The sequence below is a fragment of the Aulonocara stuartgranti genome (assembly GCF_965226115.1).
Source record: "Aulonocara stuartgranti genome assembly, chromosome: 14".
Classification (NCBI taxonomy): domain Eukaryota; kingdom Metazoa; phylum Chordata; class Actinopteri; order Cichliformes; family Cichlidae; genus Aulonocara; species Aulonocara stuartgranti.
In genome coordinates, this window is record NC_138950.1 from 18,250,896 (window position 1) to 18,275,070 (window position 24,175).

The 24,175-nt window shown below is 40.2% G+C and overlaps 1 protein-coding gene across 6 annotated transcripts in view; it reads right to left on the reverse strand.

Moving 5' to 3' along the window:
- Nucleotides 1-1,745: 1,745 nt before the first annotated feature.
- dock10 (dedicator of cytokinesis 10) overlaps nt 1,746-24,175 on the reverse strand; it is a 65,729-nt gene continuing 43,299 nt past the window's right edge. For 3 of the 6 annotated variants that reach the window (XM_082502580.1, XM_082502578.1, XM_082502581.1), the window contains exons 12-56: nt 23,841-24,089; nt 23,580-23,702; nt 22,950-23,032; nt 22,737-22,859; nt 22,568-22,647; nt 22,293-22,480; nt 22,090-22,155; nt 21,907-21,999; nt 21,641-21,764; nt 21,426-21,547; nt 21,157-21,240; nt 20,209-20,301; nt 19,866-19,984; nt 19,506-19,575; nt 17,736-17,849; nt 17,579-17,650; nt 17,298-17,444; nt 16,879-16,962; nt 16,664-16,760; nt 16,471-16,503; nt 16,064-16,242; nt 15,015-15,131; nt 14,765-14,873; nt 14,547-14,668; nt 14,104-14,218; nt 13,701-13,767; nt 13,265-13,312; nt 10,884-10,994; nt 10,216-10,325; nt 10,027-10,139; nt 8,917-9,054; nt 8,643-8,825; nt 8,437-8,547; nt 8,127-8,342; nt 7,965-8,022; nt 7,227-7,328; nt 6,518-6,624; nt 6,274-6,396; nt 6,059-6,172; nt 4,581-4,727; nt 4,270-4,480; nt 3,954-4,144; nt 3,772-3,872; nt 3,477-3,615; nt 1,746-3,036 (exon numbers count right to left, since the gene is read on the reverse strand). In XM_082502580.1, the coding sequence (XP_082358706.1) occupies nt 2,989-3,036; nt 3,477-3,615; nt 3,772-3,872; nt 3,954-4,144; nt 4,270-4,480; nt 4,581-4,727; nt 6,059-6,172; nt 6,274-6,396; nt 6,518-6,624; nt 7,227-7,328; nt 7,965-8,022; nt 8,127-8,342; nt 8,437-8,547; nt 8,643-8,825; nt 8,917-9,054; nt 10,027-10,139; nt 10,216-10,325; nt 10,884-10,994; nt 13,265-13,312; nt 13,701-13,767; nt 14,104-14,218; nt 14,547-14,668; nt 14,765-14,873; nt 15,015-15,131; nt 16,064-16,242; nt 16,471-16,503; nt 16,664-16,760; nt 16,879-16,962; nt 17,298-17,444; nt 17,579-17,650; nt 17,736-17,849; nt 19,506-19,575; nt 19,866-19,984; nt 20,209-20,301; nt 21,157-21,240; nt 21,426-21,547; nt 21,641-21,764; nt 21,907-21,999; nt 22,090-22,155; nt 22,293-22,480; nt 22,568-22,647; nt 22,737-22,859; nt 22,950-23,032; nt 23,580-23,702; nt 23,841-24,089 (5,244 nt within the window). In that variant the 3' untranslated portion in view covers nt 1,746-2,988. The remainder of the gene's footprint in view (nt 3,037-3,476; nt 3,616-3,771; nt 3,873-3,953; nt 4,145-4,269; nt 4,481-4,580; nt 4,728-6,058; nt 6,173-6,273; nt 6,397-6,517; nt 6,625-7,226; nt 7,329-7,964; nt 8,023-8,126; nt 8,343-8,436; nt 8,548-8,642; nt 8,826-8,916; nt 9,055-10,026; nt 10,140-10,215; nt 10,326-10,883; nt 10,995-13,264; nt 13,313-13,700; nt 13,768-14,103; nt 14,219-14,546; nt 14,669-14,764; nt 14,874-15,014; nt 15,132-16,063; nt 16,243-16,470; nt 16,504-16,663; nt 16,761-16,878; nt 16,963-17,297; nt 17,445-17,578; nt 17,651-17,735; nt 17,850-19,505; nt 19,576-19,865; nt 19,985-20,208; nt 20,302-21,156; nt 21,241-21,425; nt 21,548-21,640; nt 21,765-21,906; nt 22,000-22,089; nt 22,156-22,292; nt 22,481-22,567; nt 22,648-22,736; nt 22,860-22,949; nt 23,033-23,579; nt 23,703-23,840; nt 24,090-24,175) is intronic. The other 3 variants (XM_082502579.1, XM_082502583.1, XM_082502582.1) reach the window with 3 other exon arrangements.

The window sequence follows — 24,175 nt, forward strand, 5'->3', positions numbered from 1 at the left end:
GTTTTACTTGCATCTATTTGAAAGAGTGAGTGAAAACACACAAAAAAAAAAATTTATTTTATGTGCTGGAATGTGTAGAAAATAGGTTTAAATGTTAAACTAATTTATTCAAGTCAGAGAATGTTGCATATAATTACATTTTTGCTTGATGCATAAAGTTAAAAGATTAAAACTGATAAAACAAGTAAAAAAAAAGAGACTTTTCCATTTGATTACATTTTGTATGATGGATTATGTAGAAAAAGTAGAATTGGGCTGAAAGATCTATCGCTTTATCACCTCTTCAGGTTGTAAATCGTGTTTTTAAAAAGTAACTAAGTAATTAATTACTTTTGAAAATAAGTAATCAGTAAAGTAACGGGATTATTTTTTGGGGGAAGTAATCAGTAATTAGTTACTGATTACTTTTTTCATGTAACTTGACTAACACTGCTGATGACAGTTGTCTGATATCAGGCTGTGTTGAAGTATTATATACTGAATAATAGTTTTTAAAAAGGTCTGCAAAACCATCTCTAGGGTTTATAGAGAATTATTCAAAAAGACAAAACATCCTATGAGTGGCAGCTCTCTGTAATGAAAATGCTTTGTTGATGGCCAGACTGCTTTGAGCTGATAAAAAGGCAACAGTAACTCAAATAACCACTTGTTAGAACCAAGGTATGCAAAAGAGCATCTCTAAACATGGCAAGGTCAAGCCTTGAAGGAGATGAGCTACAACAGCAGAAACTGGGTGCCGCTCCTGTCAGCTAAGAAAAGGAAACTGAAGCTACAATTCACTCACCAAAATTGGACAACAGAAGGTTGCTGCTGATGGTATAATGATGTGGGGATATTTTGTTTGCACACTTTGGGCCCTTTCAGTTCAATTTTATTTAGATAGTGTCAAATCACAAAAAACAGTTGCCTCAAGGTGCTTTATATTGTAAGGTAAAGGCCCTAAAATAATACAAAGAAAACAGAGAAAACCCCAACAATCATATGAGCCCCTATGAGCAAGTGCTTTGGCAACGGTTGGAAGTAAAAACTCCCTTTTAATAGGAAGAAACACTCAGCAGAGGGAAGGCCATCTGTCGTGACCGGTTAGAGTTAGGGGAGGAAAATAGGACAAAGACACACTGTGGAAGAGAGACAGAGATTAATAAGAGCCAATTACTAATACTCTAAACCTTTTGTACCAAAGAGTATTATTTATAGATCACAGTCTACCTACCTAAGAAGTATTGTGGTGTACCATGTCCATGCCTTTATGATCACAATGTAGCCATCAGTGTTAGGGTACTTGGGTCGTTGACCCAGTGTTTTGTGTCTTTTGATTCATTATGTTCTCGGTGTATTTTATATTTCCTGGTTTTGTTTACTTATTCTATTGAGTTTACTCAATATTTCTAGTTTTGGTGATCTTAGTTAGTATTTGGTCCTGTTCATGTTTTGGTCTTAGCCCTGTGTTTCTTCCCCAGTCATGTCTCTGTGTGCATCTGCGTCTCATTGTGTGTTCCCTGTATTTCCTGTTTTACTTTGGTAGTCTTCTGTCGCTGTACTCATGTTCTGTTTTGCTTCTCCAATGTCTCGTCTGTTTGATTAGTGCCAGCTGTGTTTCCCAGGTTAGTAAAACTAGTAAAATGCTCTGATTTAGGGGAAAGAAATATTTGGATTTGGAAAAGATGTGGTTATAGTGAAATATATGAAGTCAACATTGAAGATGTAGGGAAACACACACAAAAAATATAATAGTCACACATAAGTGATAAAGAGAGCCATTGTTTATAACACCAGGGAGCAAAGTTAAAAAAAAATTTTCTTCTTCTTTGTCTTTGCCTGAGTTTGCTAATTTAAAATGTCTAATTAATGAATTAGCCGGTCTCAGGCCAATGCAAGACAGAATATGAGTGGCTGCTGTGCAGATTTACAGCCAAGACACAGACTGGATGAGTAAACTTACAGATACAACATAGCAGAGGACCTGTAACCATAATGTAAGGTGCAATTATAAAAAACAACAAAAGACTCACAACAACAAATTAAGCTACTTAAACATAGTCATGATCTTTGGACATTAACAAAATTTTATTTAAATGTTATACATAAAACTTTAGTTTTGTTTGTTTGTTTTTATTCAGCTAAACAAATTTATATATTGTATATTTTATAAAAAGCAACATTTCAAACATTTTTAAATATTAATATTTCTTATTTACAATTTAAAACAGTACAGGAAATAATAACAGTAACAATGAATTTTCAATTATAAAAATGTTACAAAACATATTTTTTTTGTCTGTTTCCATTTGAAAATTGGCAAGCTGATATTTCCAGATCGTTAGCTAGGATACAAAGTAGCAATGTGGAGCTGCTCTACATTCAAACAAGAACTGGAGGTGCGTTCAACTCCTCACATTCTTGGCTAATTAAAACCTGTAATCTAATCATTTGCCATTTTCACATTAGTTGTCTTGCGAGACTTCTTTTAATAGTTTGAAATTCAGTAATATTCCACAGAAAAATGTAAAAATAACTGTAATCAAAATGCACCAGAGAGCTTTATATTTCATACAGCTGAACGCACCTCGAGCTCAGTAAGGTCACTGTTCTCTAAAGGGTCAGGGTTGTGGAGAGAAGGCGCATGTTGTGTGTTTGTGTGCATTTGAATTTGTTTGCAGGTTTGTCTGCCAATGTGTAAGCAAATGTAATCACTTGAGGGGGCAGGGAAATCTATACGACACACGAACCGAGTCTTTTAAATCAAAACGTACAGCAGCTAACAGTCCAGCAGTCTGCTCTCTACTGTAGACAAAGTTCAACAACAGGACTACAGACTACCACAACCACAGTCTACACATTTCTTCCCTTAATGTCCTCTACACTCTTCATCAGTCACAGTTCCACTAGCCAACTGCTTCAGGGGGGAAAAAAAGGTCGGAAACAATCAAATGAGTCACTCTGAGGCTCAAACTGGGACAAAATGTTTATGGCGAGTCTACTGGCCGTTCAGTAGGTGCTGTGCCTTTCTGTTCCTGGTTGTCTTGTGTGAGGAATCTGCACAAGAATAAGAATAAAAAGCTGCAATTGGAATAGGAAAAATGCAAACGCGAGCAAATATCAAGTCTGGCACTTTGGTTCCTGAGTTGGGAGCTGGGATTTCAGGTAACAATAAAGTGAGTTAAGCAAGTATAAAGGCGAAAAAGATGTCTTTCTGTAAAGAAATCTGATGACATGACAGCAGTTTTACAGAGAGTGGACAGGGAGTGGTTAGGCAGAGAAGATGATTGGAAGGCAAGGATGCTTTTAAAAGCAGCAGTGTGAGAAAAGGTTGCAACAGAAGATGATGTCCACGAAAATAATAACTGCCTCCAAAAATAATGCATGAAGAAAAAAAGAGGGTGCTCAGTATGCCATGCAACTGAACTGCCAACAAATAAATTAAAGAATGTATGGCAGTATAGTCTGGACACTCATTAGTCTTTGCATTGTGAGACCTGTTCATTCATGATCCCAGAAAGCTCAGTCAGCATGTCCCGGTAGTGAGCTCTCATCTCCTCCTGGTACTCCAGCTGGTCCTCCTTGATCAGTCGCTCATTTACATCCAAAGCCTGACCGCAGGCTTCTGCAAACCGCCTGCAGGGGGCGGATTAAGTTTGACTTATGTTAATGTGCTGATCATTGATATGTGTTTAACTTTTTTTTTTTAGTGAAACTTAAATAGTATTACATTGTACGGTTCCTGACAGTGGACTAAATCATTGTTAGCTAGCTCAACACTTTAAATCATACCTGAAAATCTCCTTCAGAAGTTTGACCTGGTTGTCTGGATACTTCTTAGCATTCTTCTCCTCCAAAAATGCCCTGGCATAAGCCATGGGCCCTGCGTTCACCTGGATGGAGATGATCAAGTGAGACAACACCAGAGTAACCTATGTAAAATGTGTGTATCTATAGTTTGGGAGAATCCCCACCTTGACGCTGACACTGCCTTGCAGTTTTAGCTGCAGCCGGATCATGTCCACCTCCTCCATGTTGCAGAGCTGGTTGAGCTCAGAGACTTTACGTGACATCTCGTCAATGGCAACTTCAATTGGATTCATTTCTGTGCTTTGCTGCTCCACCACCTGGATGCGCTTTTTAAGGTAAGGGAAGCTGGAACTTGCTGAAGAACAGAAAAACACACACACAGTCTGTCAGATACAGTAATAGAAAGAGGACAAATGTATGTTCTGGTGACTCAAAAAAATATGTATCTATCAGAGATATAAACAAAGAAGAGATACTCACTAGTCAGTATGGTGCGCCGTTTGCACTGCTCCTCCACATCCCCATGTTTCTTTCCTGACAGCGTAAACGGTGTCTCAAATACAAACCGGTTGATGTTGTGATGCCTCTCGAAGTCGGTCCTTTTGTCACATTGTTCTTTTTCGTCAAAGTAGGGCACTACATATGTGACCTGAATGTAAGCAAACTTGGGGTCCAGGTCTTTAGGATTTACCTGTTAGCAAAGAATTTTACAATATTATCACATAAGCAACACACCGCAGCGCCAACAGATGTTAATTCATTCATTTTAATGGCCAAATTCTGTAAGATACCTTATTAGAGTCCTGGATCATCTTGACATTTTCAGCTCCAAACTTGTCTGAGTAGAGTTTGAGTAATCTCTGGGAGATTTCCGACAGCCCTGTCAGCTTTGGCTCTTTGTAGATGAACTCTTTGCTCTCTTCCTCTTCAAAGAAACCCTACCAGAACACAAACACACACATATGCACACACTAATCAGCGAAGCTTGTTACATGTTGGTTGGCTTGGTGTGTATGTAGTCTTTTATTTTTGATTCATAGGATGTGTTGCTTTTGCTTTCACAGCACATTAGATGTTGCTCTCTTGGGGTTTCTTGAGTCACTTGTGCTTTCAGATACAAAAACTTTGTCACTTTGTTAGAACTTCTCAACACTAACAGGGTACCAGTGTTAAGTTCTGGATGAGGGAGTGCGGAGGCGGCACTGGAGTCAAATGCCAAGGGTGAATGAGATTCAGTAAATCCTATCTTCTGGTTCACTGTTGCTCTGTGATATCAGCTCGTCTTAATGTTTAAGAAGGAAACAGTTTCATTGTTGGGCTTAATGGGAAGTGAAATGGGCCACAGCAAGCCTTAGACAAACCCTTCAAAGGGTAAGAGCAGCAGATGTTAATAGTGGTAAAAGGAGAAGAAAGGTAAAAGTGGTTAGCACTGAGGAAAATGGAAAATCAAGGACATACAAAACTTACCATATTCTTGATACAGAATACAACAAAACAGAAGAAAAAAAAGCAGATAGAGAAATTAAAGACACTGATTCAGTCAAAACAAATCTAGTGTCCTGTTTCCATTTCCATGCCTCACTGACCAGGTACTGCATTCTTCTTTATCTGAAAGTCTCACTATTTTACACCTATCCTGTGTAAAGCAGCCAGGTTTGTAAAAACCGAGCCCAAACCACACAATGCACCTTTGGAGATAAAGCCAGTGCTTCAAAGATGAACCCAGGGCCAAGTAGAATTCAATATTAAGCTTTCTACAAGGTTTAGTTATCCAAATTACAAAAAAGACTAGCTATCCTGACAGTTTCACTTTTATTTACCAAACCTTTGAGATTTCTGGCACTGACACGTGGTGGTATGCGAACAAAGAAAGAAATGATCACAAGCTTACTGATGGGAAGAAGCTTTGCAATTAAACAGCAATTTATCATTAGAATAATTGTAAATTAAAGTATTAACTAAATAACTTCCATTTCAATAGTCAACAAGACATAAAAGCTGCATATAGATAGCTGGATATATATGCTTCTACCTCTGTCTTTGCAGTTGCAGAATTTTTTTTCCATAGATTTCAGTTAAGGAAATCTATATCTCTATTATAACATGTGTGTAGAACTGATCAAGTTCTACACACGTAGTTAAGTTTATGTGCAAAAACACACCACCTAGTGGTGTTTCCGATGTATTTGTTAAACGTGTAGTTACAGTGACTGTTCGTTGTCCTTTGTATCTTAAAAGTCTGTGAAGGTAAGCTCAAGCAAACACTCACCTGTCCGTAGAAAGCTACACGGTAGTAGCGCCCAAAGAGACGCTTTTCTGAGTTCACCACCTCCGTCACCTTCAGGTAGGAGCGATGGATGTCATAGTACAGCTCTGATAGCCTCTGTAGGCACAAGCAAACAAACAAACACACAAATAATTTCATACGCAGCTCACACTGCACATTTTTTCACACGCTTACACAGAAAGGGTAAAAGCCGTTACCTTGAAATCTCTTCTTTTTTCAAAGACAGCAATTACAGGTTTGTTGATGTCAGCAATGAGCTCGTATCGCTCCGATTTCCACAAATAGTCCACACACAGCTCCAGCTGCTCCACCAGGGTGTCCTACACAGTGCAACGAGAGCACGAAGAACATAAGAGAAAAGTCTGACCGGCAACAGTAATTCTGATGATTAAATCCAACAGAGTTAATGGTTTTGTTCAGGACAAAAAGGCTAACACGGACCTCAATATATGGCGTGTCTTGTGTACCAGTGTCTTCCTTCATGGCTCCCTCCTCTTTAACATTAGGGCTGATGCACATAAATGCTGCCCAGCCCATGGAGAAGGATGCTGGTGTGTCAAACAAGTGAAAGTGATATCAGGGCACGATTACTAAAAAGACACACACTTGCATACTTCCTACAGACATCACACGTTATCGTTGGTGCTATGTTTGGCATGTAAACGCACGTATAGATGCTTAAAATACATCTGCTATCACAGTCTTGCAAGAAAATACGAGACTTACAGTCAAGCATTCAGTTTTTGCAAAAACAGCAAATGTGAGTGTGCTTCACATCAAACCCCTGTGACACTGAGCATCATATCCTGTGAGACTTGTGTGAACAGACACAGTGATAGTAAAACGTAACCTGGCACAAGATCATGCCATCAAGGCAAGAACAGTGGTCCTCAGAACAATTTACTGCAAAATGCAATACACCGTGTAGAAAAGTGATTCAAATTTAAACCACCACCGGACAACCTGATGTCCCTTTGATCCAAATCATGTCCGCCACTCAATATCCAGAGCTTGCAAAAAAAATTCAAAAGGTACAAACAAATATAAGTGCACACTCACTACCAACCACATTCAGGTCTTTCTGTTTCTACATTCATGTTTTTACCCAACCCCAACACCACCCAGCGGACCCCCAGGCGCACACACTCACTGTCTGGATCTCGGGAGGTAGTTAGTAAGGAGCTACATTTATAGACAGGGCTTTCTTCAGGGGACACACTGGACATCCTGGCCTTGTCAGCGCTCCAGTAGCCTGTTTGGTAGGAGGGGAGGAGGAGCAGGTTTACAAAGTTTATGTCCACTTGCTTTTGCCACTTTATGCTCACGGACAAGGCTCACAAAGCAGCTGAACTGCTGGCACTCTATGCTAGGAACTAGCCCACAGGCTCAGTGAGTAAAGCCATGCGCAAAAGACGTCAGAAACACTGAGTGGCAGATACAAGCTGTTTACACGAGGAAGCATGCACACACAGAAAAACGTGAAGCACAGGAAAATGTGTGGACATCAATCTAAGAGGAGGATGGAATTTAAATATAAAAGAAAGGTCTATACTACTACAGGACAGGAACAGGAATCAAACATCATTTCCCATGAGTTCTCAGTCAGTCACACTCAGATGAAAACTGTCCTCACTTTCAGGCATACACATCAAGAACAGTGAATGTATGAAGGACTGATGCCTCAAAGGTTTGATGACTATGATAGCAAAGAGAAAAAAGTATTCCATTGTGAGAAGCTGCTGTATGTGATTGGATGAACTCAAGTTAGCATGTCTGCAGAGATGCACAAATATACAAAAATCTCACTGCACTGCAAACAGATATTTGCACACAAACTATGCTGCAAAAAGCTCGCAAGGGCAAAAGTGGCAGCAAAGTGTGGACTAACCTCTCCTCTTCAACGATTCAGCAATCAGGGCTGAGATGTGGATGTAGCACATAGCAGCCTGAGGGAAAGACAGAAGTTAGATGTTTTTTAAACTGATACTTTCATGTGACATTATCGATGTTTCTGAAGCCCGAGAACCTGACAAAATGCAACATTTCGAACCTCTGAGAGATCCCCGTTGCGGACGTGAATCTTGGCCATGCTCTCGAGCCAAGTGCGTCGAAGCTCAGGGGTGCTCGCGTAGGAATTGGCCAGACTGTACTGCAGATCCACCAGCATTTCAGGATCCTTCTCATGCTCCTTCATTTGTGCTGTAGCCATCAGAACTGTCCTGATCCGTTTGGTCAGGTCCTTCACCTCAGCAGGGAACGGTGTGTTCTGTAGAAAATGAAAGTAAAATTAAATATAAAGTACACGATTGATGATAATTATTGATAGAAAAGGTGTTTTAAAAGCTTAAGGAATTCTGTACTTTCAGTGGTGCATCTCCATTAGCAAAGTTGTTTATGATGGCCAGAGACTGTTGAAACCTCGAGCCTCCGATTCCAGCATCTGCTATCAGCTGGCTCACTGCCTTGATAACCTGTAGCAGAGACAGGCCAGTATAGCCATGAAACGGTGATACGCAAAGTACATAAAACTCAAATGAAGTCATTTTACTTCTTTATATTAACTGACCTGCAGATGTGAGCGAACGATCGACTTTCCCTTGGTAAACTCAAAGTTTTTTCTCATGAAAAAATACAGCAGGGCAGCTGCCTCCGTCTGGGTGGAGCTGGATCGATGGTTACAGCACTTGAGGATCTCGTAGCAAAGACAGCCACACAGGTCTGCCTTACCCTGGAAAAATGCACTGGGAAACTACAGAAAAAAGAGAAAGACGAAACTAACCATAAGATAATGACTCGAGTCTTCAATGATATGTTGAACGATTAAAGAAAGGTTTACGGACCTTTTGTACAAAAAGCCTGAGTGCAGCAAAGACATGCCGTAGAGTAGCAGTTGATTGGTTGATCTGAAAGAAGAGCAAGTAGGTGTCCAGCACCTTCTTCATCAATGTGTTCTGTCCATCGTCCTGCAACAGCTGCTTCTGGATGAATGTGAGAAAACGAAAGCAAAACATGTTTCACCAGACTTAACTTCAATGCAGTCTTTAAAAAAACACTAGGTGGCAGTATGTATGAAATGAATGTGTATGAAATGTGTTAAGACTTGAGCCACCTCACATTTATTTATATTTTGCTGGGAAAGTGGGAAATGGGTGTAACAGTTTACTGTAACATCTGCAGACATGTGTAAGTACAGTAAAAAAGGCAACAATGGAATTTATACAAATTCTGCTTGAAAGTCAATATTTGGTATGCCCACTTTTATTGAGTGAAACATTAATGATGGAAGCAGACAAATCCCCATCAGGTTTGCATCAAGAAGGACTTCTATTGTAAAAACAAAAAACAAAAAAAACCTGCCAAATTAAATATACAGAGCTAAAGGGAGCAGCCAAAAGTAGTTTCACTGTCTAGCCTATCGTTAAATTTTTTATAAAAGTAGTAATAGTAATAGTCCTTCAGGTGTCTACAAAGCTTTTCTTTGGATGTTGACTGTCTTTTGTTCCATTTCTGTTAAAACGATCCCACAATGCTTCAGTAATATTGAGGTCCAGGTTGTGGTGAGGCCAATCCAAACTTAATCTAACTGAAATGCAGTTCTAATCCACAACAGAGCCTCAACATTGTTTATTTTTATTTTTATTTTTTACACGTGGCTGTAGACACTCACTGTTCCTCTTTACCATGCCTCCTGACTACCTCTGTACATATCAGTGAAGATGAACCAAACATTTCACTCAATAAGACCTGTTGCCACTGGTTTTCAGGACGGTTTTTGTGCAATTTGGTATACCTCAGTTATTTTCCCCATTTCCTTCCTTTAGAGTGTCTTCTTGACAGCCACATTTCCACATAAGTGGCTTAAAAAAATAAATTTCTCTAAAGAAGTACAATGTAATACTTTGTGGTATTAACTTTACTTTTGGGTTGTATAATATGAAATGGTCACAGACCTTCTGATGCTGAACAAACAGCTCTAGTACATCCAGCACAGTGAGGGCGACCTCTGTGGACATGTTCGCCTCAATATCTGTAGGACTCAACGTGTCCCCATCCTGAATGCCGTCTAGAAATAGAAGCACGTATGAATAACAAATACATCAAAGTAACCTCACTGTGACCTCAGTCAGAGTATTTGTTACCTGGCTCCATCAGCTGCAGCAGCTTGGGGTTGGTGAGGGCATTCTTGCCCCTGATGATGGGCATGGTTTGGGAGCGAGCATGCCGGTGGCCATCACCCCCAGATGCCATCCTGGAGGGTCAACAGCATGAATCAGAAGCTCATATAAATCACAGCGTGTGCGTGTTTTACTCATGACTTCTTTAAATTGCCCTTCAGTAAATGTGGTACTAAACCTTTGGATAAATGCAAAGGTACACTATCGCTAAAGATTCTGCACACTTAAGTAGGCGGGTAGATATAAATGACATCCATGTCTCAAGGACTTGCTGCTATCGGGAAGCTATCAACACATGAGTGTACAGACACAAAGACTGGCAAATCACACAGAACACTGCAGGTATGGGAAGAGGCATGCTGAGAACACAAGTTACAGTCTGTAATGTGGAAACACAGTGGTCACATAAATGGTGAAATTACACACGACACAAATGCATTATCCTTTTTTTTCAAGTATTCACATTGCTCTTGCATGTTTAACGTGTATTAAAGAGTCTGGAGTTTTATGACATCATAAAGCACTTTTGGGCCACCAGACATCATTAGCATTCAGAACACTTTCAGTAAACAAAGACTTTGTTTGTCATCATGGCTGAGGTGTTGTCTGTTTTCCTTGTGGAGGGTGATTACCATTGTGGGAAGATGCTTGAGGGTTGAGAGGACTGGGAGGGGTTGTTAGAGCCCTTCAGGGTGCCATTGGCGTGGGTTGACTGAGCCAGCTTTACTGCCGCTGCTAGCTTCCTGTTCACAAGCCAACCACATCAAAGCTAACATTAGTTAGTTTAATTAAGACCATCATTTTTAAAATTGTTATTAGTTAGATATCCTAACTGTGGGTGGCATGCTAATAGCTGTTAGAGCATGTCTGTAATCAATAAAAAAACTGACCTTACTGTCTAAATGTGAAGCAGCTTGCAAAGCTTTTTGCACCTTTGTGACCTTGTTACATATTTATAGAAGCCGGGTCACATTTGATTTTAGTAAGGCTAAATGAAATGCAAAAAGCACACAAGATCTCCGATTTGACCTTGGTGTGATGAAAGCGGCTGGAGCCAAAAACAAGGATCAAACAGCTCGAGAGGAAGGTCAGCCAGATGGAAAGGTTAGAGTCAGTAGAGCTGATGCTTTTAGTTTTCCACTAGTATAGTAATGTGAAAATGTTGCATTAACTCTTGGTAGAGTGTGAGTGGAAGCTGGGGCTTCGGGGTGATAGTAACATACAACTATGGACAGCTTAGGGACAAGATATTGGTGTGATGAAGCTGAATGTCAGTTATGCTGCGGCACAAATGAGCTCCGTAACAGTATCTCAAGAAAAACAGATGTTCAATTTATCAAATTATTGTGATCCTTAAAGCTTGATCAGAAACTGCTGCCAATCTGAGTAAAGCAAATGCTTCCTGTGCCAGATAAAAGAAAGCGCGTAAGCCAATCAACACAAAAGCATCAGAGCCTATTAAAAACACTGAAGCCAAGCAGATGGTGGAGCTGAGCCAGTGCTGAGACTGAAGGCATGGAGGCAGAGGGTTACAAGGTTAACGTGCAACATCTGAGTCGTAAAATGTGGAAAAGATGTAAAAAGCAAACGAAACCAGCACACGGAACATTACATAAAATGGATCTGTGTCAACAAAGAAAGTGTTACTTGATGTGACAGGACATCGATAAATGTGCGGTCACAAGGACAAACCATTATCAGAGGCACCATGCACAGAGCGGGGGGGTGAATGCATGCACTGTCATGGAAACTACAACAGCAAGGTCGAACATGGAGAAAACGTAACAGGCAAATGTTACTTAGTTGTGTTATGTTGGTCGTGTGCATTGAGAACATAGAACATTAAGGAAGTAAGGGATAAGCTAGAATAATGTCTGGGACTAAACTACAACATTGCTGGATAAATGAAACAATTTCCTCAATCAGCTTCTAACTATGACCAGTGGCCCTAAAACATGTCTTGGAAATCTTTGGTTGAATTTATATAGGAGATTTCTCTGTTTTTTGCTTTTAACTGTTAACTTCTCATTGATCTAAAGTGGGTGGGGCTCAGCTAGTAAACGTCAATGCCATGATATGACAGCTTATGTTGTCAGACTACTGTCAATAACACAGGATTAAACCACAGTCACACACTCCTGATGAAGCAGATTAGTAGTTTTTGACAGTTACACTTGTTATTCAAGCATTTCCTGATGGTTTAATCACAAATATTCAAGATTAAATCTTTAAGACCTAATGTAATGTATTTCATCACTCCTGAACTTCAGTGGGGTGCCCAAACTGACTCAAAAGAGCCAACAGAGAAAGATGCCGAGACAGACACACTCTGAATCCCCCGTGGCCTGGTATTATGGATGAATGTTAAGTAGCTAGCAGCCCCAGACAGGCTCAACTACGTCTGAGAGCCCTAGCTAGGCTTCCAGCTATCTTCATTCAGTTAATGCCTCCACACACAGTAAAGCAGTGTGTTCTCCCAGCCTTTTGTTGGCTTACATCTCAGCATCCTATTGCTGAAAGGAAAAAAAGAGGGCTAATTTAATTAGCTGGGAGGATCCAGAAGATGGAAGAGGCTCGCAGTGCCAATGGCTCAGCTCCAGTAAGAGCACGCACACACGATAACAACCCCCATCCTGTGTTTGCCAACCACTACACTACAATATCCAGCAGTGATTCTTTTCGAACAGTGAGATCCAGGAGTTTCACCTCCCCCCTTCTTCCTTTTCTTCCCTCCTTCACCTCCTCCCCTCTTGAAGCTGATCCCTGAGTGTGTGCACGCATACTGAACACATTTTAGTATTTCTGCCTGACTTAGTCTGATTTCACATGCGTGCGTGTGCGAATGTGTCTGTGGGGCTGCATTTATGATTGTGTGAATGATTACATGAATTATGTATCATTGTGTGGTGGCAACATGTACACTGAGTTAATAAGCAGTTTCCATATGTGTAGCGTTACAATAAATGCATTTGAATGGCACCTGCTCCATCTCTTTGCTGGAGAAAGCACTCACCTGGCTATGTGGCGTTTTCCAAGGAATCTAAAATGCTGAAGACAGAGCCTAAGGAAACACAATTCAAAAGTTTTCTCAGATAAGAAGACAGATAAGATGGAGTGCATGTGATCACACTGAGGCGAACCAGAACAGTCTAGATGCTGAGACAAACAGGAAACACGGAAAGTTAATTTACTGCACTCGTTGGTGGACAGGAGCTCTCACTGGAATTATAGTCTGTTTTTCTTCTCTCTACCTCTCTCTTATAGTGTCAGTATTTTCATACTGGCCACGTTCCCTTTTCTACTCTTCTTGTTCACTTGCCCTCAACCCCGTCTGTCTCTCTACAGTTTTTTTTTTCCTCTCTCTCTCTCTCTCTCTCTGTGAACAGTGAGTATCTCTAATCAGTGTAGCAATGCCTGCAGTCTTCAGCAAAAACAAGAAGAGCTCTTACTCCAGAATGTTGAAGAAGTCCGAGATCTCCTGGTGAATGGCGCGGTGCCAGTAGGACACCAGCACATCTGGAAATAGACAATGAAAGACATAATATAAAAAATCTTTTCACAGACTGAAAAAAGTATGGCTATCTGAAGCTCACAGTATTAAAATCCCTCAGCAACAGAACAAAAAGCAACTTTTGTGTCAATTTTTGTATACATTCACTGCTAAGTATAGCAGTAAATGTAATAAATTTCCTGTGGACTGCATGAATTCTTTAAGTGATTTTTATTAATCCTTTATTTATCCAGGTAAAAATCTCATTGAGATTAAAAATCTCATTTCCAAGAGAGACCTGGCATCATGGCAACAAAAGTCACATACCACATAGGTATATAACATTTAGTGATAGATCTTACCTTCAGATATGGTTTTCATGATCTGCAAAAAGCACATGAGGAGGCTGCGGGTCTCTGCCTGGTCCAGCTTGTCACATCGAGAACCGTAGCCTATCAGGGACTGGGGCCGGGCAAACTAAGGACCAACATCAGATAGAAATGCAGTCAGTGATAAACTGTTGCTAACAGGAGTTAAAAGTTGGATATAATGGGCGTGTTATTAGCTGGTCCAGTATTTTTAAATAAAATTTTACTACTTTTAAAAATGCAGAAACAAGATATTATATGGGTGATTTTGGGTTGCTGGAGGTGCTGATTGCTGAAATATATTTTACGCATTATTTACAAAGTATAATGCTGCGGTCTTACAATGTACATATGAAGACTACCAATGAAACTTATAATAAATAAATGACTACATTTTCTATACAGATGTTTGCTCTTTTTCATGTGAACTGTCTCACCTTCTCACATCCATCCATTTTCTCGCTGTTCCTGTCACTGTTGCTCGGGTTGGAGTCCACGCTGATCAGAGAGCCTCGAGAGTCAGCCTGGTTAGCCGTAGCAACTGCCAAGGAGGAGAAGGCTGGCGCAGGAAGAACAAGTGTAGGCATCAATGTCCTGACTTACTTTATATTAGATAGATTCACTGGAAATAGACACACACATATAACAGTGCTACCTGTAATGGAATTGAGTACTTCTTTGGAAAATGAGGCATCTACAGAGTTGGCATGGCGAGTAACCCCTCCAGCTGCCACTGCTCCCACACTGAGGTCATCTCGAGAGCCCTGTTGCAGGTGCAAAAAAGACAGCACAAAGAGAAAATAGATTTACCTTAAAACATAACACAAATATACATGATTCTGAACATTTAGGAGCCAATCAATACAGTGTTTTTTAATAATTTCATCATTTGTCTTGACTCTTACTTGGTCACTAGCAGTAAAGTAGATGGGGAAAAGGTCCCTGAGGAAGAATCTTGGCATGTTGTCCAGGATGAGGCCATAAAGCGGCAGGTAGAGAGATGCAATTCTTGCCTGCTTTTCCTGGAAAAGAAAGTATCAGTCAGAATTGGTCTAATTAAATCAGTACTTTTTTATATAAATCATCTAATTATTTGACTCAGAAACCTTTTTTAGGCCAAATACATGCAATTCAAACTTAAGGTTATGTGTTTAACCCCGGCTCTGAGTAGGATGAGTGAGTGAAAAATAAAAGGTGGAAAATTTCATAACAAATTACATGACTGAGTAGCTCTTTTTTTATACCCAATAATCAGTATAAAAAGAAGCATCCAGAAAGGCAGAGTCTTTTTTAGATGTGAGGATTATAAAGTTTTGTTAAATTAAGAAAGATGTAACACAGTGATGACTTTTTTGAAACGTGTTGCTGACATCAGATTAATTACAGTTAATTGCAATTTTAAACTTTAAAAATTACAGATGAAATTATTTCCTAATCATTATATTCATTTTATTTACACTTTGCTTTATTTCGACATTGTTTTTCTTAAATGTAATGTACTTCCTAATCCCTGTATAAAAGCACTGCAGACTGCACTCATGAATTAGAATAAAGCAGCCATGGAAATTCACTGACCTCAGCAAAATGTTAAATAAAATTTCACCTGCATTGTGTTGCATGAGTGGTTTTTATTAATGTAGCCATTTTATTTCTTGATTGCACACATTTGGTTTTCATTCAGGCTTCGGCCTGACTACAGCCCACTGCTCTTGTGTTGTGGTTGGCAGTATTTGGCAACGTTTAACTGAAGGCAGATTGCTAACTTTGATCTGATCTAGACCCTTCCCAGCATCCATTAAGACATCTTCATGGCTGCTTGCAGCTGCTTTGAAGAATCACATGTCAGTGTGTATGTGTTTGCATGAGTCACTGTGGAAGAATTTCTACTGTTTGCTCATGACTCATTTTTCATGGCTTCGGTTTCTTTTCCCATGTTAACATCTGTTCTGTCTACCTTGGTGGCATAGCGTGCATCCAGAGAGTGTTTGGCCATTAGGGTTTTCAGGGTGGCCAAGGCTAGGTGTCTCAGGTCTTGCTCGTCCTGGAGAGCCAGCCCCAGTTCTCTCAGCAACAAGCCAGTCAGGAAGTGTTTCCTGCAGAACTCTCCAGTCAGGTTGTACTCAGGCACTGATGCTGAGGAGAGACGCCACAAAGAGAGCCACATTTTAAATGGAAATTAACTGAACTGCACAGGATTCAAACAAAGCTTACACACATATTTGCTGTAGTTCACTGATCAGCAAATATTGCGACATGCTGAATGTTTTTATGGATTTCATCATCATCATGATATTCATCCCACTTCAGGATACACAGTGTAGCACATACAATGTAACAAAAGGAATGAGTGAACATATTTACCATGAGTACTTTGTGTTTCTGGGAATGCATGGTCTGACATGGACACATAAAGTGAGAAAAAAAAATGACAGAAAGAGAAAGCGAGAAAGACTGAGTGTTAATAAACAAATGAGAGCTACTCGATGCGTGATCGTTACCACATTGAAAAGACACTCAGTGCCCTACAAGCGTATAACCTGGGGTGCGACCTTACCTGTGATGCGAGCGGAAGGTAAGGGCAGGCTGAGAGGAATGTAGTGTTCATGGTTACACACTTCTCTCAGGAATTCAAATTTGAGTTCACACAAGACCTGTAAAACACACAAAAACAACATTAACATATTGTGTAGCTACACATAAAAGAAGGAACGTCTGTATGATTCATTTCTACTTTCCTGGTATCAGTTTCATTGAGATTTTTTTTGTTACCTTGCTGTCGGCAGCAGTGATCATGTTAATGTAGTTGCTGATTAGTTTGAATGTAAAGCCTCTGTCCATCAGGGTAAAGCAGCGCTGCAAAGACACAAAGACTGGAGTCAAACTGGCGATCAGACTAAGCATCACTTAATAAAACAGAAAGAGACACATCATTTAGCATAGATGGAGGAATCAATGGATAACAAATTGTATCTGCAGACTGTTTACACAGTTTGTATTGATCCCACTAAGAGCAAAATGCTGTAAGCCTAATAGCGCAGTGATACAGTATATGTTTTCTTCACATGGGCTCAAACTTGAAGGAGTCCAAAGCACCAACAACCTGTTTGTTATTTTGGGGTTTTTTTGACAAGGTTTCCCTTTAAGATTATACTTTGAATTAACAAGATAACTTCTAAAAATACTCTCACCTTCACAAAAGCTGCCACGGCTAAGTTAGCACTGCGTGTTTCTTCTGGCATCTCTTTGTTCTTCCAGAAAATGTGTTCAGACACTGTCTCCACCAGGTTCTCCACACGGCTCTGGTAAGATGAGGGGAATCGCTGGGGCCTGGGAAGCTTTAGGAACAAAGATTAAGCAAGACATGGTCATGCAGCATGTACTGGGAAGATGGGAAGTGCAAAGAAAACTTGCAGGTGTGGTCAGTAATTGACGAGATTAGAAGAGGTAGAAGTGGATTTTAATACTTTACCTTTAACTTGTCATAGTCAACCAAATGTTGGGCCATGGACTTGACGATAAGTTCAAAGAAGAACCAGGAGAACTGCAACCAAAAGAGGCTAAAGTAGGTCAATCCTGTTCATGTATTTAGTGAGTAATTAAGAGTGAGTAGGAGGATGGAAGCAAACCTTCAGCACATTCTTGACAGCTGCTTGCTCATTGCTCTTCAGGTCAAAAGTCATTCCCTTAGCCAGCTCTTCATGAACTGTCCTAAACCCATGGTCCTCTGACTTGAACACATACTACAGAGAGAGAAAGAGAGACGGAGAGTAGGAAAAAAACGAGTCATACGTGCACATGTAGCAATTTATTTGTTTTAAATGATTTGAGGGTATTTTTTGATACCAACTGGGAAGTGAAAGTATTCAGTGAGTTGAGAAGTAGATACAACAGTTTCAACAATTATAACTTTATTTTAATTATTGTTTAATTGGAGATGATGTATCTGAATTTCAGGAGCGGGACCACACCTCCAAACACGCTCCTTCCAGTTATCATCTATATAGATTCCCCCAGTTCTGCAAGCTGCTCATTCTCGTTCACGTGCCCCACCCTCCCTCCTTGTTCTCAGTTCTATAACTTCTTCACTCCTATTTAGTACACGGGGATCTGCCAGGCCCGGGAGCCGCCGCCAGTCCTCTTCGAGTCCTTCCCCAAACCACAGCTCAATTCATGTCCAAGCATTCACCTTTACCTACTAAAATGCTGTCAAACCGAAAATGAGGACGTGGGTCCAGCTAGTGAATTATGAACTCTTTTTTTTTTTTTCAGAATAAATACAATACAGTACAGCAAACCAAATAATTTCTTATTTTGAACAGTCTGGTGAACACAACGACATTTAATGGCATGCTGTAGATAACTATGCTGCAGCTCTTTCTCTGTGTTTTGTTGTTTTGGATATAAAAAAGTTTTGATTAACTAAGATCATTTTCAGCTATTCAGTTATTAGTAACATGTGTTTGGGGGGTTTTTTCAATGAAAAAAAATATACGACTAATTAAAAAAAAAAAACACTGAAAGATTCCCTATGCAATTTCCTAAAGTCAGCAAAAAAACAAAGAAATTATTCTCATAATTTTCTGTTTTCCGATTTTTATGGACTAATCAATTAAGTGTTACTAATATGCACAGTTCTATAGAAGCATTTGTAAAAAATATGCTTTCATACAATAATATATGAAATTATAGCAAATAAAATATTTCAATCCCGTATATTTAAAAAAAAAAACTACAACATAATTTGCATTTGTTCAAATGACACTACTGAATCTCAATGCAATTCACACTTAGTAGTTAAAGAATGAATACAAGCTAACACTCAGCACTTTAAATTGGGCACCAGTACTGCCGGACATCGTGCCAATCTGTTACTATAACAACCTTGTTGCCACTGACTCTGCTTGTCCTCTCTCTTTGCCTCCCTTCATTTCTCACTGCCACTGCCTCTTCACGCTCTGCAGTCTTCCTTCACTGTAGCCAACATGAAACAGGTCTTGTGCTTTCTCCTGCTCTCTTCTCTAATCCTCTCACTGATTTCCCCCCCTAAACAAACATGCCTTGTGTTTTTGATTGAGCAGGCTGAATGTCCTAGTTTGCCTCCTGCTCAATCCCTCTCTCTTCTTCTCCTTTCCCTTTTTTCTGTGTTGATGTTTGCACAGCGTTCTGGGCGTGTGGCCCTAGCCACACTGTTGCTGGCCCAAATGCACCCAAACACACACACACACACACACACACAGCTCCCTTTTCTGTTTTGTTTTTCTTCACAAATTAAATAGCCAGAGCAGGGTTTCCATTCCTTTGTGGAAAATATCAGACTTCTAAATTATTATATGATATTTCTGAGCATGTGCATGCAAACACACTGTATTCACCACACACACCAGCTTCTTTTATACCTTGATGTAGGAGTGCAGGCTAGAATCCAGGTTTTCTTCATGGCACTTTGCAACAATGTGGACCAGTACTCTGTAGACACAGACCAACAACAATGATTTTATTCAATTGCTTTCATTGTTAAATAATATCAAGAATTGCTGTATTTCTCTCTTTGTTTCACTGGATGAACTTATTGTGTGAGTCTGGATTAATTATAGAACAAAGTAGCAATTCAATGACATCAACAATAAAAGGGAAGATACTGACTCAAACAGAAATATAAATCACTACACTCTTTTTCTCACTCTGCTTTCATCACCTGGATAAACCCAGGACTCTATTATCAATGCATTAAGGACCTCTGTAGTACCACTGCCTACCTGGTGGTGGCAGTAGTGACCTCATCATTGTCATTCTGAGTCAGAACCTTGAACAGCTGGTTGAAGAGGACTGGCAGAAATCGGACTATCACTGGGATTCTCTCCATGCTGAGGAGACCCTGGAGAAGGATGGGAAAGAAGCGAGCGAGGAGGAGTGGGTGGACAAGATTGAAGCGTGAAAAAGGGGTAAAGAAGAAACCGTGAAGGGGCTGGTAAAAGTCTGACGTGCTGACACAGTGTTGAACTCATTAGGATGTGTAGCAGTGTTTGGTAGTTAAGGCTCTGGCTTTTGTCTCATTCGCAAGTACTGAGATTTGAGGAGATACAGCGGCTTTACTCTGACCTTCAGGCAGTTGAGGAAGTTGGAGGTAGGAGGTATAGAGAGGTCCAGCTCTCTCTTCTGGCACTGCTGGAAGAATCGGTTCAGGTGGGGGTCCTGACACAGAGAGAGGAATTCTTGAAAAAATGAGCAGCTAACATCTGCGGTATTACTTAGTGGACTCTTTCCTTTTTAAACGACAGTTAATGCTGAAATATGAACTTCAGCCCCTCACAACTATGTTGTTGAGTGATTCAGCCCTGGTTTTATTTTAGACACCTGAAATGGATTTTACAACGTTAAAGCGTAAAAGATAAAAGGTTTTGGGCTGTAATTGTTCTTTTTTTAAACATATTTTTACATATATGACTGTATATTTACCCTGTCTTATAAGGGACTTTAAAGCCAGTTTATTGTAGTGTAAGAAAAAAGTCAGGCATAGATGAGATTTAGTCAATTAAGAAGCTGCTGTGCAGGGTTTCAAACATCCCATGATAGCAAACTGCACAGAAACTGTTCATTTCCTTTTTTTATGTGCCACGCTACATTACCACATTACCCTTTGATGCTGATTGTGCATTTGGGGCTCGTGTTTGCAGAAGTTTGGAAGGTGCATTTGTTTTAGGGATATTTAATTGCTATTTTCATGTTCATTGCCATTTAAAGGAGATAACTCAGAGAGGACGCTTGACTTTGACAAGTCACTTTAGCATTTTCAATCATTTCACAATAGCACTGTGGTTGGAACAACAGAAAGAAATCCTTCCAACCATCTATTTTGTTTTTGTTTTGTTTTTTATTTCATTCACAATACACACTGAATACATGTACATTCAGTGTTATGTGGGACTATAACCCACCCCAAAACATGCCGATCAAAGAGTGGGCATACAGAAGTTCTCACCAGGTCGTCGCAGTTTCAAAGCCAGAAAAAAGGAGGGAAAACCACAGAATCCCAAATGATGGTCGTACCTGAGTGTATACTGTGGAGATAACGTTGGTGGATACTTTAAAAATAGGCTTTCCTCCATCAACCCATTTCATATCTGCTCCATTCTGTCAAAAGGGAAGAGAAGAGTTTGTGTGTGAGGACTAAAAATATCACACTAATCTATCACACGGTGTAATGTTTAATATGCTTCCCTTTAAAAATTAATGCTACTATTAATCAGCAAGGTTTGCAATATTTACACACTCCTTTCGCCTGTCTCTTACCCTCCTATTTTTGCCCTCAGTCTCACCTTGGTGTTGCTGGCTTCCTTGATGGCCAGATATCCAGGAGGCAGGTTGCAGGAGATGGGGATGTTGAACTCCTGAGATGACACGCGGCCTTCTTTGAGCAGAGGCAGCCAAGAATATCCCACTAAACAAACCAAATAAACAAAAGAAATACTGAATAAAAGGCAAAAAATAACAACTACAACTACTACAGGCTGGAAAACTACCAATATCTCACCTGGGGTCTCCAGAGTCTCTTTCCTCTTTGAATTTGTCTTAGCATTAATGTCACATGTGACATGGTAAAAGGAGAAGAGAAGATGGTGCTTTTCATGGAGGTGAGTAGGAAGCTCAATCTTCACCTGAAGACAGAACAGCATTTAATGATTTATGTGCTTTAGAAAGACCTTTAAACGCGTTCTTTCTAAAGGTTGATAAAGCTGATCCACTTCTAGATTCTAATTATCTTTATGTGATGAATGGAGAAACAAATATGGTCTTCACCTCATCATAGAAGTCGGGGCTCTGAGAGTGATGTAGGACGGTGGAGCAGGCTGTTGTGGTAAAGACTGGTCCTCCTGGTTTGCCATAGATGCACTGTAAAAACAGCAGTTTTCCATGATTAAAAGGACTTGAATGGAGAAAGGACGAGTCGTGTAAAGTATGCCAGAAGGCGTAGCTTTCTACCTTTAAGGGTTTTTCAACCTCTTCATCTGAGCTGCGGAACTCCACGTAGACCGAAAGGTTACGAGCCTTGAACAAGAGGACCATTGTGATGTTAATGACTAAATACGTTCAAAAGGATTGCACCGTAGCAAAACACGAAGCATATAAAAACAAAACGAAAAACTTTATTTCAGTGTCGTGGTAAATGATACTAAGGGGCATACCTTAGCAAAGCTCTTCTGACTGTCATACTTGAGATGCTTAGGGTAGACGTAGATGTGGTTTTTGTAGACGCGATGTGGCTGAATGAACTTGGTGGTGTCCTGTGCAAACTCCTCCACCTCCACTGTGGGTTGGTGTTTAGTCAGGTCTTCAAAGGGCTTCACTGGTATATAGGAGGATGTCACACAGTCTGATGGAAAAAGATGTATGTCAAACGTAGAAATGAGAAAGGGATGAGGAAAAGAAAGCAGAATGGGAACATGAACAGCAGACGTACTAGGATGCTCCATTGGAACATAGTCTAACGCGATATCCAGCGTCCCAGGAATAGTCTGTAGTTTGCTTGTCTTCTCAGCCCTGTAAAGATAAAACTTTGTGTAAAATGTGGATCCAATCTTGGAAAACTATTTGCAGACTACTTTGCTAAAGCCTGCAGGCTATCTTACCTCTTGTACTCAGACACCAGCTTTATCAGGTCATCTGTGGAAATCTTGTTGCTCTCCTGTTTGAAAAGAGGTGAGAAACGAGACTCTCGGTCCAATGCTCCATGGTTGTCCTTAAACACTGACCTTTAACGGGAAGAAAGAGATGTAAATTACCAATGGATGAGGAAAAGATTTTAGGGGAAGTTCAAAAATATTATGAATACCGGCACTAACCTGACAGACCAGGCAAATGGCATTCTGTACTTTCCCAGTTTACTACAAAACTGTTTGTTGGACTTCAAAATCTTCTGAACAGTCTGTTCAAGACACAAAAGCAGAACCATGTAGAGAGGGAAATGTTAACAAGGTCCTGCTGACATTCCTGAACACTATACCTAAATTCTAGCTGACCCTGACAGAGTGACAGACTAAATCAGAGGTTATTTAATACAGTAACTCTGGCAGCTGCTTGGATGTCTGCTGATTCACTTAGCCACTTAAACAAGGATCGCATGGACCCCTGGCCTTGGGGAAAGCCAGGAAATGTCTAGGATTAATGATGGAAAAACATCATTCCTGAACTATCTAGCTTGACTGGCATTCAGTGATGAAGATAACTCGTCTTACAGAAAAAAAACAATTTTGCAAATGTCAATCTAAACTCTTTTACTAGATTAAGGCATTTTCCTTACAATAACAGCATGTCTCATGGCCCATTTTCCCAGTCTGCATTTAGATATAAGACACTATAAAAGCTTTAGCTCTCTGTTATTGATCAGAGGTTGATATAAATGCGGTATGAAGTCATATAAATACTGATTCAAACAGTTAGAATGAACAGAAAGGCAAAAGTTTGTTTCTGACCTTGCTGGAGTCTGTATTCTTTGTATAAGCTTCAGTTCCACAAGCAATATTTCCCATGAGCACTTTCTCCACTCTTGCGACCATCACTATGTCTGTGTGGGGGTTGGTCACTGAGAAAATGGCCTGCAGGGACACCAATGAAGAAGCATATTACAGCCTATGTACATATTAAATACAGAATAAGTAATGGAGAAAAAAAGCATTATTTTCCCCTTTTCGTGTTATATCTATAAAACCTAACTTGGAGTAATGTCCTCGTACCTGTTTGGGAAAGCAAAGCCAGTGCTCCAGGTCCAGGCTGAGGTAACAGTCACCAGGCTTCCTCTCAGCAGGAGAACACAAGCCATTTTCCTGACCTCCAACCTCCGTACCCGGAGCCCCCGTCCCGTTACTTAGGCCTCCGAGCATCTGACGCACTGCCTCGTGGTTGAGGTCTACGTGGAAGTCTGCAGATACCTTCCTCCCTTCTCGTATATCCAGTAGAGCCAGCGAAACGAAGAAGGGTTCAATCTAGTGGTGCAGATTCAGCACAGTTATTGCCTGCACATTTATTCAAAAAGCAAATTTGACAAAGCTTCACTCAGCATAATATGTCT